The sequence below is a fragment of the Salmo salar genome, chromosome ssa07 (assembly GCF_905237065.1).
Source record: "Salmo salar chromosome ssa07, Ssal_v3.1, whole genome shotgun sequence".
Taxonomy (NCBI): domain Eukaryota; kingdom Metazoa; phylum Chordata; class Actinopteri; order Salmoniformes; family Salmonidae; genus Salmo; species Salmo salar.
The window spans coordinates 24,674,918-24,691,734 of record NC_059448.1 but is presented as its reverse complement, the minus strand read 5'-3'; the positions used below and the strand labels follow the sequence as shown (position 1 = coordinate 24,691,734).

The 16,817-nt window shown below is 43.1% G+C and overlaps 1 protein-coding gene across 1 annotated transcript; it reads left to right on the top strand.

The window, feature by feature from the left end:
• Positions 1-229: 229 nt before the first annotated feature.
• On the top strand, positions 230-4,398 carry nicol1 (chromosome ssa07 C4orf48 homolog). The gene is given in 4 exon segments (NM_001140874.1): positions 230-291; positions 547-692; positions 1,021-1,109; positions 3,265-4,398. Coding segments are annotated over 3 exon segments (273 nt in total). The 5' UTR covers positions 230-291; positions 547-580; the 3' UTR covers positions 3,337-4,398.
• The last annotated feature ends 12,419 nt before the right edge of the window (positions 4,399-16,817 follow it).

Here is a 16,817-nt window from a genome sequence, read left to right as displayed (position 1 = left end):
ATTGTACTGGATTTGTGGAGGGACAATCCGTTTGCCTAATTTACAGTTGCCACAGTCACAAAACCTAATCCTAACCTTAACTACACTGCTAAATTTATGCTTAACCTTAAATTAATTTAATTTTTACGAACCAATTTTGGTTTTGTGGCTGTGGTAACTAGTGACGACCCTCAAAGGATTTTATACGCATGCGCCATCTGCCCTTTGAATTAATATTCAACAGAATCGTCTTGAGGTGGGCGTCTTTCGGCTGGCAACACTGTTTTTATTTTCTTTAAAATATCACCCACAGTGAGTAGGCCTACATTAAATGTTATACTGTTCTTAGTTATATTTCCGATCTTTTTCTTTATGAAAAAAGCTTGTCCCATTTAAACGAGAAGATCTCCGCATCTGGAACGTTATTATGGATGCTGGTGTTGCTTTCTTTAGTCGTGGAAACGTAGCCTACAATCGTTTTCATATAGCCTATCAATGCTTCGTTTATAAACTTAATGATATATCATAAGGAATCATATGTTAAAATTCGATATCTCCATTTTCCAGGTCTTTCTCAAGACATCTTGCACCGAGCATCAGTATGGTATCGAGCGGCTATTTGCAAGCGGTGATGCTGCTATTAGCGGTGCAGCTCCTGTGTTTTAGGCCAAGTGATGCCGAGCAGGAGGCAGGGACGGTAATCCCTGCTGAAAGTAAGTGGTTTTATTTAATATATTGTATTGTCTTTGTTGCATTTGCGATTATACACAGTAAGCGGCTGTTACTGTAGTGCGGATGACTATTGTCTAGGCGTATAAAGATAAAAAATTCTAGGCCCAAACACAATCAATTATGATTGACTGCCTAATCGATAGGTTATACCAATTGACAACAGCCATTGAGGAAGTGTATCAGCAGATAGGTATTGATTGTAAATATAAACGTCTTAATATATTGTTTTTGTTTTCACAAATGCAGTAGCCTATAATTAATCATAATGAACACAGTTTAAAAAATATATTTTGTCACATTGTCTTGCAGGTCGTCCCTGTGTGGACTGTCATGCATTTGAATTCATGCAGAGGGCACTACAAGACCTTAAGAAGACTGCTTTCAACCTTGATGCCCGGGTAACAGTTGCTATCCCTTTCTTTTCAGTTACACTTTATGTTACAGCTTGTCATTTTATTAGGATCCCCATTAGCTGTTGCGAAAGCAGCAGTTACTCTTCCTGGGGTCCACACAAAACATGAAATATTACATAATACAGAACATTACTAGAGAAGGACAGCTCAAGGACAGAACTACATCAATTTAATAACTATTGTATTTACACATTGTTACCCTTAATGCTTGAAGTGGTCTGTAGTTGTCCACCTCTGATTTTCTATTGATTGAGAACTGGCACCTGTTAAAGAATATACTATTGCCTTTAATATATGATGAGTACCAGCAGTGGTGTAGTGGTGCCTGGAGAAGTGGCTATACTCTAATTTGACAACAACAAAAAAAAGCCCGCGTGGCGAAGGAAATGAGTGAAAAAGTATAGATTTTCCTATAGGTTTTTTCAGGTTTTCACTCTCTCAGTCACACTTTTTTTTTTAAATAGAAAAACAACAATGCTTTAACCACATAAGGAGACCATTTTGAGGTCTGGGAAAAATAAAATGTAAATATTTTGGGAGGGTTTAGATGCCCATTAATTCAATTGTGCACCTAGCATGAGACCTTTTGGCCAACAGTGTTGCTGTACTGTACAATGTAGGCCTACGGTGTACGTGATGGCAGAGTCTGCTAAACAAATGCACTCCCGATTCATCATCATATCATTCTACCAGGTAGACCTACTTTGCAGTCTACATTTAATTGGGAAGGTTTTTTGTGAAAGCCTTTAGAAATGTTCAAACACCGCATGATGACTGAATTGCTCATCGCAAAGATTCAAACAAGGCTTCGGACCAAACTTTTTCAAGACCTGCTTTGCTTACCCATTGTTGCCTTAATTAGCACTTACTGGCATAAGTTGAAACGCCTTTCCTACCAGCTACGGGCTACCGATGTCGTTCTTCTGTGAGATGCTCCTGGTTGCGAGTTGTGTGCTCTTGCTGACGGATTAATATTCCGCTGAAACTAGGCTGTGTCCAGCACATACGAATAAGCTTTGTGATTGTGTAGGCTACTTTGTGCATGATTTGTCTATTGTACTACATAATTGATATGGCATATACCTTCACTATAGGACTTTGATACGCATCAGTGGGGATTAAGAAGTGAGTGTACGCAATGCCCCCACTACCCCACTGTGTACCAGCACCTAAAATGAGTACCAACACCTATTTCATTCCACTTCAAGCACTGGTTATGGCTGGGATAGTACTGAGTTGCTCCCTATAGATGCAGTAAAGGGGTGAATGGAACGCAGACCGTTCCATTGACCAGATTAGCACACATTCGACAAATCCGATCTAACTAAGTGGATATTCGTCAAATCCGTCATGATTTATGTATTGTAACAGACCCACAATGTGGTTACTTAAGTCCAATTTGGATATATTTGGAAGTTGTCCCTTTTCAGGTTCAGAAGAAGTGACTGCTAAATGCTAACTCCTGTTCGTATAAACTGGTTAGCATAGCAAGTGTACAGAAATCCGTGGTGGTAGTCAGTCATTTTTAACTGTAATGCAGTTGATTGGTTAAGATGACATGAACATGTGTTGGGGTTGACATCCATACAAGCATTATACTCCGGTTTCTACCTCAACATAGTGTGAAATACAGGGGGTGCAACTTTGGTTTAAGAAGTGGGGGGGACCTATAGTTTTTTTTAATCCAGTCAACTAAACACTCCAAACAGCCTACCTGACCACTCGGAGATGTCCGCATGGTCCTAAAGCACACCGTTACCTCGTTTTGTATCACATTCCAATGATAAAACCAGTACAAAAAATGCAATTTCAGAATGTTGGGGGGGGGACATCTCCCCCTCATCCCCAGTGAAAGTTGCGCCTCTGGTGAAATACACACATAAACAACAGCCTAAATGTAAGCAAATTTTTCTGTGTGGAAATGAGGAAATTTGGGATCTTTCCCCCACGGCCCTTTCCCCCCACACGTTGCCATGGTAATTACATTGTTTTGGTCGAGTTCGATTTACCTTTTTACCACATCTATACCCTGGCCTGCTGTATACCTACCTGTAAAGTTCCTCTATAAGTCTTAGCCTAGTTTAAAAAGTTTACTCCGCCTAGTACTCCCTAACATGGCATTGCTTTTGTTTCCTCCTAGACTGAGACCCTGGTGTTGAGGGCAGAGAGGCGAGCCCTGTGTGACTGCATGCCCACTAATACCCTGCGCTGAGTGGAGTAGTGATGTGCCCCCCCATGGCAACCAACCCCACACCCACAATGGCCGGACACTTACTTTTACCCACTCCAAACGACGCCTGGACTAGACAGTTGTCTCTCTGAGCTTCCTTCTATGGAATATTGTACCATTTAGTTTGCTAATTTGTACAACAGACACTTTATTTTCTTTGCTAACATATCACTATTGATATTGCAGTGGTTTAACCATTTAAAGATAAGATTTAATTTTATGAGTTTAGATAAGCCAGTCATACGTTACTATGGCATGTAGGGCAAAGCCAACAACAGCTAGCCTATTGTCCCAGAACTCATGTCCATGTCTTATCTGAGGGATTTTGTGAAGTAAAATACGATTTACACTTTACACATTTTAAGTGAAAGAAAAAAACACTTTCAATTTGGTTGTAACCTATCACAAAACACATTATTTGTGCTATAGCATAGTAGATCTGTATATAGATTCAATGGACAGACACCTTTTATTAAATGTGTGTCAATATGATCAGGATAATTCACATATACATACATAGACACATGTGAAGCAGCAGCATTACATACAAAATAGTTGTTAATTCATAGTAACATGCTTAACATAAGTGTCTTGGAAAGTAATTTTTTATTGGCATGGCAACACCAGGCCTTTAGAATAAGTGTACTTTTTAGGTGTATGTGGTACCATGCATGTTTATAGGGTGTAGGCCTACACTCATCTCGACCAGTTGTGTATGGCAATCAGTTGTTTGAGGCACTTCATCATTTGTTATATTCATCATATCTTTTGTCTTTATTCTGTCCAGCTGAACTGTATGAAGATAAGAGAGTTGGATGATGTAGCGGTCAGGAGAATATAGACAAACGAATCCATATTTACCACTAAGACATAGGGACTGTAGAATATTGACAATGTATTGATAAAATAGTAACTAGAGAGGAGAATTATTAATGATGATAATGCTTTGTGTTTGTGTTGTTGCTTTCTTTGTTTCAATATGTCAATAAGCTGCTTTTTGGTAATGTCTTGTATGTTTTATTTGGTATTAAAGTCATAACTTTCATCACTGTCTGTATGCCTTTCTGATATATTTTTAGTGGTTGTGGAAATGACTGAAGCCCAATCCCAAATGAACCCTAAGCCCTACACCCTATGCACTTGTAGAGATCTGAGAGGATTTGATTGGCATCAGTAATATGGTGAAACTTCCACCACAATTGCATAGGGCGTTGTGCTTAGGGATCGATTTGGGACTGTGCCTCAGTTCCCAGTGATACATTACAGGCTCCGTATTTCAGTGTCTGGCAAGCAACCCCAGGAGCAAGAGAACATTTGTTAATCAAGGTGTGTGTGTGTCTAATGTATAGTTATTCTTATAGATACTGCACAGCGCTATCCATCATTGCTAGTGGCCGAGGCACATTGATTATGTCTGCGTCTCAAATGGCACCCTATTCCTTATGTACACTCTTAGAAAAAAGGGTGCTATCTATAACCTAAAATGGTTCTTCGGCTGTCCCCATAAGAGAACCCTTTGAAGAACCCTTTTAGGTTCCATGTAGGACCCTTTCCACAGAGGGTTCTACATGGAACCTCAACTTCAAATCATATTTTTGCAGGAATCTCCTTGCGAATGATTTTGCCGAAGATTGTATCTCCAAAATGTTGTACCTTTTTTTCTAAGAGTGTAGTGCTGTGCACTACTTTTGACCATAGGGTCTAGTCAAAAGTAGTGCACTATATAGGGAATAGCGTCCCATTTGGGAGGTATCCTATGTGTAAAACTGTATAGGGCCACATTTCTCCCCTGCAGGGAATAGGTGCTGTTCGCTCAGGAAACAGTTTTTATGTGTTTAGTCACACTATCAACTACTGTGTGTGTGCGTGTGCCTATCTTGCTATAAACCAGTGACTGAGATGATTTTCTCTGAATACATCAGTGGACACACAGTCTGATGTTATGTGCTTGATTTTGTGATATTTTTGTACATACAGTTGAAGTCGGAAGTTTACATACACCTCAGCCAAATACATTTAAACTCAGTTTTTCACAATTCCTGACATTTAATCCTAGTAAAAATTCCCTGTTTTAGGTCAGTTAGGATCACCACTTTATTTTAAGAATGTGAAACGTCAGAATAATAGTAGAGAGAATTATTTATTTCAGCTTTTATTTATTTCATCACATTCCCAGTGGGTCAGAAGTTTACATACATTAAATTAGTATTTGGTAGCATTGCCTTTAAATTGTTTAACATGGGTCAAATGAACCGGGTAGCCTTCCACAAGCTTCCCACAATAGGTTGGGTGAATGTTGGCCCATTCCTCCTGACAGAGCTGGTGTAACTGAGTCAGGTTTGTAGGCCTCCTTGCTCGCACACACTTTTTCAGTTCTGCCCACAAATCTTCTATAGGATTGAGGTCAGGGCTTTGTGATGGCCACTCCAATACCTTGACTTTGTTGTCCTTAAGATATTTTTCCACAACTTTGGAAGTATGCTTGGGGTCATTGTCCATTTGGAAGACCCATTTGCGACCAAGCTTTAACTTCCTGACTGATGTCTTGAGATGTTGCTTCAATATATCCACAAAATGTTCCTACCTCATGATGCCATCTATTTTGTGAAGTGCACCAGTCCCTCCTGCAGCAAAGCACCCCCACAACATGATGCTGCCACCCCCATGCTTCACGGTTGGGATGGTGTTCTTCGGCTTGCAAGCTTCCCCCTTTTTCCTCCAAACATAACGATGGTCATTATGGCCAAACAGTTCTAATTTTGTTTCATCAGACCAGAGGACATTTCTCCAAAAAGTATGATCTTTGTCCCGATGTGCAGTTGCAAACCGTAGTCTGGCATTTTTATGGCAGTTTTGGAGCAGTGGCTCCTTCCTTGCTGAGCGGCCTTTAAGGTTATGTCAATATAGGACTCGTTTTACTGTGGATATAGATACTTTTGTACCTGCTTCCTCCAGCATCTTGACAAGGTCCTTTGCTGTTGTTCTGGGATTGATTTGCACTTTTCGCACCAAAGTGTGTTTATCTCTAGGAGACAGAACACGCCTCCTTCCTGAGTGGTATGACGGCTGTGTGGTCCCATGGTGTTTATACTTGTGTACTATTGTTTGTACAGATGAACATGGTACCTTCGGGTGTTCGGAAATTGCTCCCAAGGATGAACCAGACTTGTGGAGGTCTACCATTCTTTTTCTGAGGTCTTGGCTGATTTCTTTTGATTTTCCCATGATGTCAAGCAAAGAGGCACTGAGTTTGAAGGTAGGCCTTGAAATACATCCACAGGTGCACCTCAAATGGACTCAAATTATGTCAATTAGCCTATCAGAATCTTCTAAAGCCGTGACATCATTTTCTGGAATTTTCCAAGCTGTTTAAAGGCACAGTCAATTTAGTGTATGTAAACTTCTGACCCACTGGAATTGTGATACAGTGAATTATAAGTGAAATAAGTGAAATAATCTGTCTGTAAATAATTATTGGAAAAATGACTTGTGTCATACACAAAGTAGATGTCCTAACCGACTTACCAAAACTATAGTTTGTTAACAAGAAATTTGTGGATTGGTTGAAAAACAAGTTTTAATGACTCCAACCTAAGTGTATGTAAACTTCCGACTTCGACTGTACATCATTTTATTCTACAAATTGTGGTTATTAAGTGATCATGATTAATGTTATTATTACATATAATTTTTTTAAAAAAAAGCATTTTATTCAAAACCCTGTAGCAATGCCTTTCCTCGTATAGGGTGTCTGAACTGACTGCTCAGCTTGGAATGAGACCACAGGCATTATCTATCAAACGATGATAAAAATAAATGGCTGTCTGAGATCACACAGCAACAGTTCTCTCCCTCTGTAGACATATTGTTCTGGTCTGGAGCTGTTTTATTTCCAGAATGCAGCAATATCTTGGTCCAGGCTTGCTATGTTTGTGCTGTCTTGCCAACACAGCAAGATTTGGCAAAACTGCACAAAGAGATGGGGGACCAGGATAGAAGCAGCCTGAGTCTCACCCCAATTAGAGAGAAGTGCTGTAGTCAGTACTTGGCTGTTTGCAGAGCCTTCATACTCTCACACCCTTTCATTTATTTACAGTGCATTCGGAAAGTATTAAGACCCCTTGACTTTTTCCACATTTTGTTACGTTACAGCCTTATTCTAAAATGGATCAAATAAATGTTTTCCCCTATCAATCTACACACAATAACCCATAATGACAAAGCAAAAACAGGTTTTTAGAAATTTTAGTACATTTATTACAAATTTATTACACAAGTATTCAGACACTTTGCTATGAGACTCGAAATTGAGCTCAGGTGCATCCTGTTTGCATTGATCATCCTTGAGATGTTTCTACAACTTGATCGGAGTCCACTTGTTGTAAATTCAATTCATTGGACAGGCACACACCTTTCAATATAAGGTCCCAAAGTTGACTGTGCATGTCAGAGCAAAAAACAAGCCATGAGGTAGAAGGAATTACCCATACAGGATTGTGTCGAGGCACAGATCTGGGGAAGTGTACCAAAAAATGTTTACAGCTTTGAAGGTCCCAAGAACACAGTGGCCTCCATCATTTTTACATGGAAGAAGTTTGGAACCACCAAGACTCTTCCTAGAGCTGGATGCCCCGCCAAACTGAGCTATTGGGGGAGAAAGGCCTTGGTCTGGGAGGTGACCAAGAACCCGATGGTCACTCTGACAGAGCTCCAGAGATCCTCTTTGGATATGGGAGAATCTTCCAGAAGGACAACCATCTCCAATCAAGCCTTTATGGTAGAGTGACCAGACGGAAACCACTCCTCGGTAAAAGGCACATGACAGCCCGCTTGGAGTTTGCCAAAAGGCGCTTAAAGGACTCAGACCATGAGAAACAAGATTCTCTGGTCTGATGAAACCAAGATTGAACTCTTTGGCTGAATGCCAAACTTCACGTCTGGAGGAAACCTGGCACCATCCCTACGGTGAAGCATGGTGGTGGCAGCATCATGCTGTGGGGATGTTTTTCAGCGGCAGGAAAGGGGAGACTAGTCAGGATCGAGGGAAAGATGAACGGAGCAAAGTACAGAGATATCCTTGATGAAAACGTGCTCCATTGGATACCCTTCCAACAAGACAACGACCCTAAACACACAACCAAGACAACGCAGGAGTGGCTTCGGGACAAGACTCTGAAATGTCCTTGAGTGGCCCAGCCAGAGCCCAGACTTGAACCTGATCAAACATCTCTGGAGAGACCTGAAAATAGCTGTGCAGCAACGCTCCCCATCCAACCTGACAGAGCTTGAGAGGATCTGCAGGGAAGAATGGGAGAAATTCCCCAAATACTGGTGTGCCAAGCTTGTAGCGTCATACCCAAGAAGACTCGAGGCTGTAATCGTTGCCAAAGGTGCTTCAAGAAAGTACTGAGTAAATGATCTGAATACTTATGTAAATGTAATATTTCAGTTCTTTATTTTTTATATATTTGCAAAAAACATGAAAAACTGTTTTTGCTTTGTCATTATGGGGTATTTTGTGTAGATTGATGAGTGAAAAAAAACGATTTAATCCATTTTAGAATAAGGCTGTAACAAAATGTGGCCAAAGTCAGGGGGTCCGAATACTTTCCGAATGCACTGTATAACGTGGATAACAGCGTGTAGACAGAGACTGCCTGCAATACCCCCTCAATCCACACGGAGGAGCCCTAACTCAGTGCAGTGTAGGGCACTTGCTACTGCTATGTCGCATTGATGCAGCATATTTCCTTTAGGCTTAAAAGCAGGGCTACTCTCTGCAGAGCAAGCAGGTTTGGGAAATAAATAGATCTAGCAACAGTTTGCACAAAATCAGGCATCTAGTGTGCACTACTGCATCCATACGTCCCCTCCTCTTTTACATACTCACCTGCAGTAACCTGGCATTGCAACCCTGGCTTCCGTCCCAAATGGCACCCTATCAAAAGTAGTGCACTATGTAGGGAATAGGGTTTCCTGCATACGCAACCCTGGTTGAACCATCATTCACCATCCAGCCAGGCTAAAGAAGCCATCCTCATGTCACAACTCTGACTGAACTGAACACATTCCCCCTTCTGTTCTCTCTCTCGCTCTCTGTCTCTCTCTCTCTCTCTCGCTCTTTCTCTCCAAGCACTTTGAACTCTTTCTTCCCCTTAATACGTGTTTGGTTTCTTGAACGAGTTTTATAAATTGGAATAGGGGATTTTAGTAGGTCTTAGGGAATGACAAACTGACCCCTTGGACTGGCTTGGAGTGCTGTAGAGAGGTATTACTGGCTCGCGGTGCACATGGTGCAGTAATAGGAGATTCAATACTTTTTAGTAGGTCTTAGGAAATCTCTGGAGAGCCATAGACTAGAGGTTGCCAATCATTGGTTTTACAGGCCCGGTGCAATGGCTTGTTTGTGTCAGAGAAGATGAAAAAAGCAGACAATCAAGAATCTTATGATGAGTTAATGGGGGAATCTGCGATTGGTACATTCATTATTATAACATTTTTTTCAAAACCCTGGCAGGGTGGCGCTTTGTTATTGCTTGAAATGCAGATTGCCCCGTTAATGGGGGAATCACATCCTCACAGATGCACAGGCAGATTTTCTGCTGAATCACTCAAGTGGATCCTGGCAGCAGCCTCCTCTTGTCTCCGAGTGTGCATCCCAAATGGCGCCCTATTCCCTTTAACGTGCACTACTTTTGACCAAGGATGTACCCTGAGGGAGATGCTCTTTCATCAACAGCCCCCTTTCATCTGTTCCTGAGAACCCCCACTAAATCGTTATTACCGTTTTAAGTGTTCCCTGCATACCGTTCAGTAAGAGCTCTCTTTCTCACACACACACACGCATATGCATAGACACACACACTAAGTGTTTAACCTCGGAGAGGTTTTCAACCTTATTTGACCCCTCCCCCCCCAGTACAAATTTAGCACCACCACCACCCACAGCCCATGGATGAGCATTATGCAAACCAAACCAGGACATGGTAACTAAGCAAATCAATATTTGCTGCGGATGGTGATTTGTTTCCTTGTGGGTACAGGGCAGAGCAGAGGTCACAGGAAGTGACTCTTCTTCCCCGTATCTCTGCCACGTGGTTTATGTCATCAGTAACGCCGATGCCACACGAAATAATCTGGACGCAATTCCTGTTGCTTACAGCAAAGTGGCATCTGGGTTGCTCTGCGTGGTATGTCATTCCAACCCGAACATTTTTTTAACCTGCATCTCAGTTGCATCACATGAACTACAAATCCCTCCTACTTCACGCAACTTACCGTATGCAATTAGTGAGCAGGAAAACAAGTTGACATGACTCGTTTCATTAGTGTAGTAGCAGTATGTGATTGCATTATGGACCTCTCTCTGCCAAGAGGTGCAGGCCTTTATGGCACACCTGTTCCCCTTCAATGGCTCCAATGTTAGCAAACATTCGAGTAAAACAAGCTTATATTTTGGTTTATAATGGGGTAGTCTACCGCACGACAGTCGAAGTTACCTCCGAGGCTTTTAGAAATGATATTCTTCAAGGATCAATGGTTATATATTAGGATGGAAGAACTGGATACCGAGATTTCTCGATCAAGCTCCTTCCCGTTACCCGATAAAAAAATGAGTGGAATCTGGACCAATAATATAGGCTTACAATTTCTATGGCGTACTAATGCAAAAATACAAAATATCTGCTAAAGGCTACAGGAAATATCAACTATCTGACTTCATTCATACATTAGACCAGTCATCACAACAGCCTACCAAATTTATGCTAGGCCTACTCAACATAAAGTATCCAATAGAAAACAGAAAACAATGCTTACTTGTGTAACCGATGTGAAATGGCTAGTTAGTTAGCGGTGGTGCGCGCTAATAGCGTTTCAATCGGTGACGTCACTCGCTCTGAGACCTGAAGTAGGGTTTCCCCTTGCGTTGCAAGGGCCGCGGCTTTTGTGGCGCGATGGGTAACGATGCTTCGTGGGGTGTCAGTTGTTGATGCGTGCAAGGGTCCCTGGTTCGAGCCCAGGTTGGGGCGAAGAGAGGGACGGAACCTACACAGTTACACTTGCATGACTTCTATAAATTGCATTGACGACTATCATGTGTAGGCTAGCGACCTCTCGACGCAGTTAGGCAATCTCCAACTCACATTCACAAATACCCGAACTTTAGCTGTGTGGCTCTGGCAGTCCGAAATATGAACTGCGGCCGTAACGCTGCACCGCGGCGCTATCCATGGTGCTGAATCTAGCTCAGCATCGGATATGCCACAATAAACGGGTTATCATAAAGTAAAAACAGCCACAACCTTTCCAAATGCCCCTGGTAGCCAGGTGAAAGATGGGAGGGAAAACTGTCAAAGGTAGGCTAAAACGATTGTAATTTTCACTAGGCTGTAATAATTAATATTTTTACAGTCGGCCAACAGTAATTCATAGGCCATTAAAACTAGGCTACATCAACGAAATAGTGTGGTGACTTTGAGAGAACTTTTAGTTGATTAAATTGCAGCAAATTCAACAAGAAACCGGAGCGATGACACATCGATTCCCTTGAAGCCTATATCGATCAATTTACAGTGGTACATTTTTTTCGCTGGTAGACCTTTATGCTTTTAAATATGCCTACCATTTCCGGTTTGAACGGGAATACCCGGGATAACCGGGCAGTGCTTGCAATTTGGTAGATTCAACCCTTGTATATATAATTTAACCTAACCCTAACCTTAACCCTTACCTTAACCCCAAACCCCTAATCCTGAAACTAAACCGAACCCTAACTCCTAACCCTGATTGTAACCCTAAGCCTAAAATAGCCTTTTTCCTTGTGTGGACCTTGTGTGAATTATCCTTGTTTTACTATCCTTGTGAGGACCTGGTAAAACCAAACCACACACACACATTCTATGTCAGAAACGTTGCCACAGCTGGTGTTAAAATACATTCCAACAGTGCTTAGTTAGTGGTGACAATGACAATCTCTGCCGCTGTCCTGTTTGTGTAACAGATCTTCCAAGGCTTAATATTCCTGAAAATGCCAGTCTGCCGTCCGGATATGTTTAGACCCACAGAGATGCCACTGGTGGCATGGGTGCTGCAGCAAGTATGTAGGCGGCTGCAGTGCTGCCACCATGAATAAATTATACTTTTACATTTTAGTCATTTAGCAGATATTCTTATCCAGAGCAACTTACAGTAGTGAGTGCATACATTTTCTGACTTTTTCATACTGGTCCCCCTGCAGGAATCGAACCAACAACCCTGGTGTTGCAAGTGCCATGCTCTACCAACTGAGTCACATAGGACCACACGGGATATGCATCATAATGCATTAAATATGCATATATATATTTTTGCAGGGATTTATGAATAACTCATTAGAGGCCGATCTATGAATAAAGCCCTGGCCAACCACGATTAAATATTCACTGGATGAAGATACACAAGGGTGAAGGGAGAGAGAGATGGATGGAGAGAGGGACGACTAGAGAGAGGGGAGGCAAAGAGAGGTGTAGAGAGAAAGATAAGGGGGAGAAAACCACATGCTTTTGGATTTTGAGGGAAGAGGAGAAGAAGTTCTTCGGGGAGGTTAGGGGTTGTGGAGAGAAAATCAGCAGGGAGGGTCCCACTTAAATGTACAACCTGAAATATTTACCTCTGTTCTCCAGCCCCATCCCTCAGCATTATAGTGAAACAAGTGGAGGGCGGAGCTGCCGTTTGGCTGGAAGTAAGGCTTGATGATTGAGGCTTTAAAGGCTGCTTCAGAGGTGTGAGGAGAGCAGCAGAAGAACACTGCTCCGACATTTATAAGCTTTCTCTTTCCCTCCCTCTCTATATACATCTCTCTCCCGCCCTCCCTCACTCTCTATATATCGCACCATATAGTGCATTTGGAAAATATTCAGACCCTTTGACTTTTCCCACATTTTGTCAGCCTTTAAATTACATTTTTTCCTCATCAATTTACACATGCCTCCCGAGTGGCGCGGTGGTCTAAGGCGTCACTACAGATCCGGGTTCGATCCCGGGCTGTGTCGCAGCTGGCTGCGACCGGGAGACCCATGAGGCGGCGCACAATTGGCCTAACGTCGTCCGGGTTAGGGGAGGGTTTGGCTGGCTGGGATGTCCATGTCCCATCGCGCTCTAGCGACTCCTTGTAGCAGGCCAGGCGCATGCACGCTGAATTCGGTCGCCAGGTGTACGGTGTTTCCTCTGACACATTGTTGCGGCTGGCTTCCGGGTTAAGCGAGCAGTGTGTCAAGAAGCAGTGCGGCTTGGCGGTGTCGTGTTTCAGAGGACACATGGCTCTTGACCTTGGCCTCTCCTGAGTCCATACGGGAGTAACAGCGATGGGACAAGACTGTAACTACCAATTGGATATCATGAAAAAGGGGTAAAAAGTACCAAAAATCAAGACTCTTCCTAGAGCTGGCCTCCTGGCCAAATTGAGCAATTGGGGGAGAAAGGCCTTGGTCAGGGAGGTGACCAAGAACCCGATGGTCACTCTGACAGAGCTCCAAAGTTCCTCTGTGGAGATGGGAGAACCTTCAAGAAGGAAAACCATCTCTGCAGCACTCCACCAATCAGGCCTTTATGGTAGAGTGGCCAGATGGAAGCCATTCCTCAGTAAAAGGCACATGACAGCCCGCTTGGAGATTGCCAAAAGGCACCTAAAGACTCTCAGACCATGAGAAAACTAAATCGAACTCTTTGGCCTGAATGCCAAGTGTCATGTCTGGAGGAAACCTGGCGCCAACCCTACAGTGAAGCATGGTGGTGGCAGCACCATGCTGTGGGGATGTTTTTCAGCAGCAGGGACTGTGAGACTAGTCAGGATCGAGGAAAAGATGAACGGAGCAAAGCACAGAGAGATCCTTGATGAAAACCTGCTCAAGAGTGCTCAGGACCTCAGACTGGGGGGCGAAGGTTCACCTTCCAACAGGACAGCGACGCTAAGAACAAAGCCAAGACAACGCAGGAGTGGCTTTGGGACAAGTCTCAATGTCCTTGAGTGGCCCAGCCAGAGCCCAGACTTTAACCCGATCGAACATCTCTGGAAAGACCTGAAAATAGCATGTGCAGCAACACTCCCCATCCAATCTGACAGAGCTTGAGAGGATCTGCAGAGAAGAATGGAAGAAACCCCCCAAATACAGGTGTGCAAAGCTTGTAGCGTCATACCCAAGAAGTCTCGAGGCTGTAATTGCTGCCAAAGGTGCTTCAACAAAGTACTGAGTAAAGGGTCTGAAAATGTATGTAAATGTGATATTTCATTTATTTATTTATTAAAGTTTTTGCTTTGTCATTATGGGTTATTAATAGTATGTAGATTGATGAGGGGGAAAAAACTATTTAATCAATTTTAGAATAAGGCTGTAACGTAACTAAATGTGGAATAAATCAAGGGGTCTGAATAATATCTGAATACACTGTTTATCTTGATCTCTCTCCCTCGCTCTCTCTTCACTGGGTTCTGGGTGTTTGCATGCAGCCGGTAGAGCTTGTGGCATGTTCCCTTATGTATCTGCTGACACCTGGTATACACAGGATGTGTCCCAAATAGCACGCTTTTCCCAATAGAGTGCACCACTTTTAACCAGGGCCCATAGGACTTTGGTGAAAAGTAGCCCACTATGTAGTGAATAGGATGCCATTTGGGACACAGGACCAGCCAGTCAAGACAACTCTGTATCTCATTTTTTAAAGAGCTGGGTCTTCGCTTTTCAAAGATACCGCCGCCCTCTCTCTCCCTTCCACCTCTGGCATCTCTGTGTCTCTCTCATTCTGTTAGTTTTATCTTTACCTCACCTTTCCCCTAACTAGCTCTGTCCCCATCTCTCCCTTTCACCTTCTATCACCCCCCCGTTCAGTCCCAGTCTCCCCTTTTCTCTATCAATCTATATCTCTCGCTCCCTCTCATCCCGGTCAGAGCCTGTAGCATGCACACACACACACACACACACACACACACACACACACACACACACACACACACACACACACACACACACACACACACACACACACTCTGCCCTCAGAGTAGTGGGTGTCTCCGGCAGGCAGGCTGGGGCATGGTGCCCAGGGGGACAGGGGAAGTGGGCACTAATGGCTGGCAGAGAGGATGAGGACTCTGTGCGGTAACAGTGTGTGTGTGTGTGTGTGTGGGGGGGTAACAGAACAGTGGAAACCCTGGGACAAGGACTAGAACTATCCTGCAGCCAGACAGGTTATAAATAGACAGTGTTAGAGCCTAAAACTAGGAAACAATGGCACCGCACGTGCACGTACATACACACACATGCACAGGCGCGTGCACACACAGGGACACACACAAACAAACACAGATCACAGGGAGCGAAAAGATGTCAAAGGTCAGGTTGAAGATAACCAGGCACACAGACACACACACCCTTCACACACTTACCCAGGGAGTTTGAAGACAAATGCAGCGCAACAAGCCTCTTCAAATGCTCTTACTCCAGAGTGGGAAATGTGTTCAACTTTTACCTTATCTCACACACAGACACACACAGACAGATGTCAAAGGTCAGGTTGAAGATAATCAGAACTATATGTGGGCAGGGCTATAGCCAGTTGTTCTGTGTCCCAATAAAGAGTGGACTTACACACCAGTCTCTTACCAGTTCTTTAGGAGTGATGGGTTGACCATCCCAAATGGCATCATATTCCCTATGTAGGGCCCATAGTGCTCTGGTCAAAAGTAGTGCACTATGAATAGGGTGCCATTTGCGACACAGCAACAGTACTCAGGAACAAACAGTCCTAATTCGTCCCCTTTGGCCCTAAACCTCTGATGTTTGCAGTACAGAACTACAGCCCTTCATTCTGTTTCTTTGGTTTACAGATCTGTAGTTGTCTCCACTGCAGCATCGAGAAAAGCACTGACTGAGCTCCCCTTTATCCCTCTGTTATTTGATCTAACTTGAATTATAACAAAACATGTAGCCTATCGGGGCTAAGACACTAATAGGCCGAAGCAACAGTTGAGGAAAGAATGTAGGCTGAGGCATGTAGTCTAGCCCAGTGCTTAATTTGTACATTTGGAGGTGCCGGAACAAAAGGTTAGCCAGAGACGGGGATGACCCCGGGTGCTCTGAGGTACCAGAAGGCGTGAAAACAAAATCCCCTTTATAATAAAGCATTGCATGCATTATCATGCGTTTGCGTACTGCCATAGATCAGTGAAGTAAAGGCGCTTGCAGAAGTTGAACACATGGGGGAAAACATTTTTAGCCATGAGTTCGGGAAAATGTGGTCTTTATAAACGGATTTCATGCCATTCTACATCATTTTAGATGACTGGAGACTTTAGAAGAATATGTTTGAATACCTCACAAATGATCAAAATGACAGGCTATTTTGAATAGCCTAGACCAAGGTGTATGGAGACAAAAATATTGTACAATACCAGGAGGACATTATAGTCCTAAAAAAGCTTTCCAGTTTCA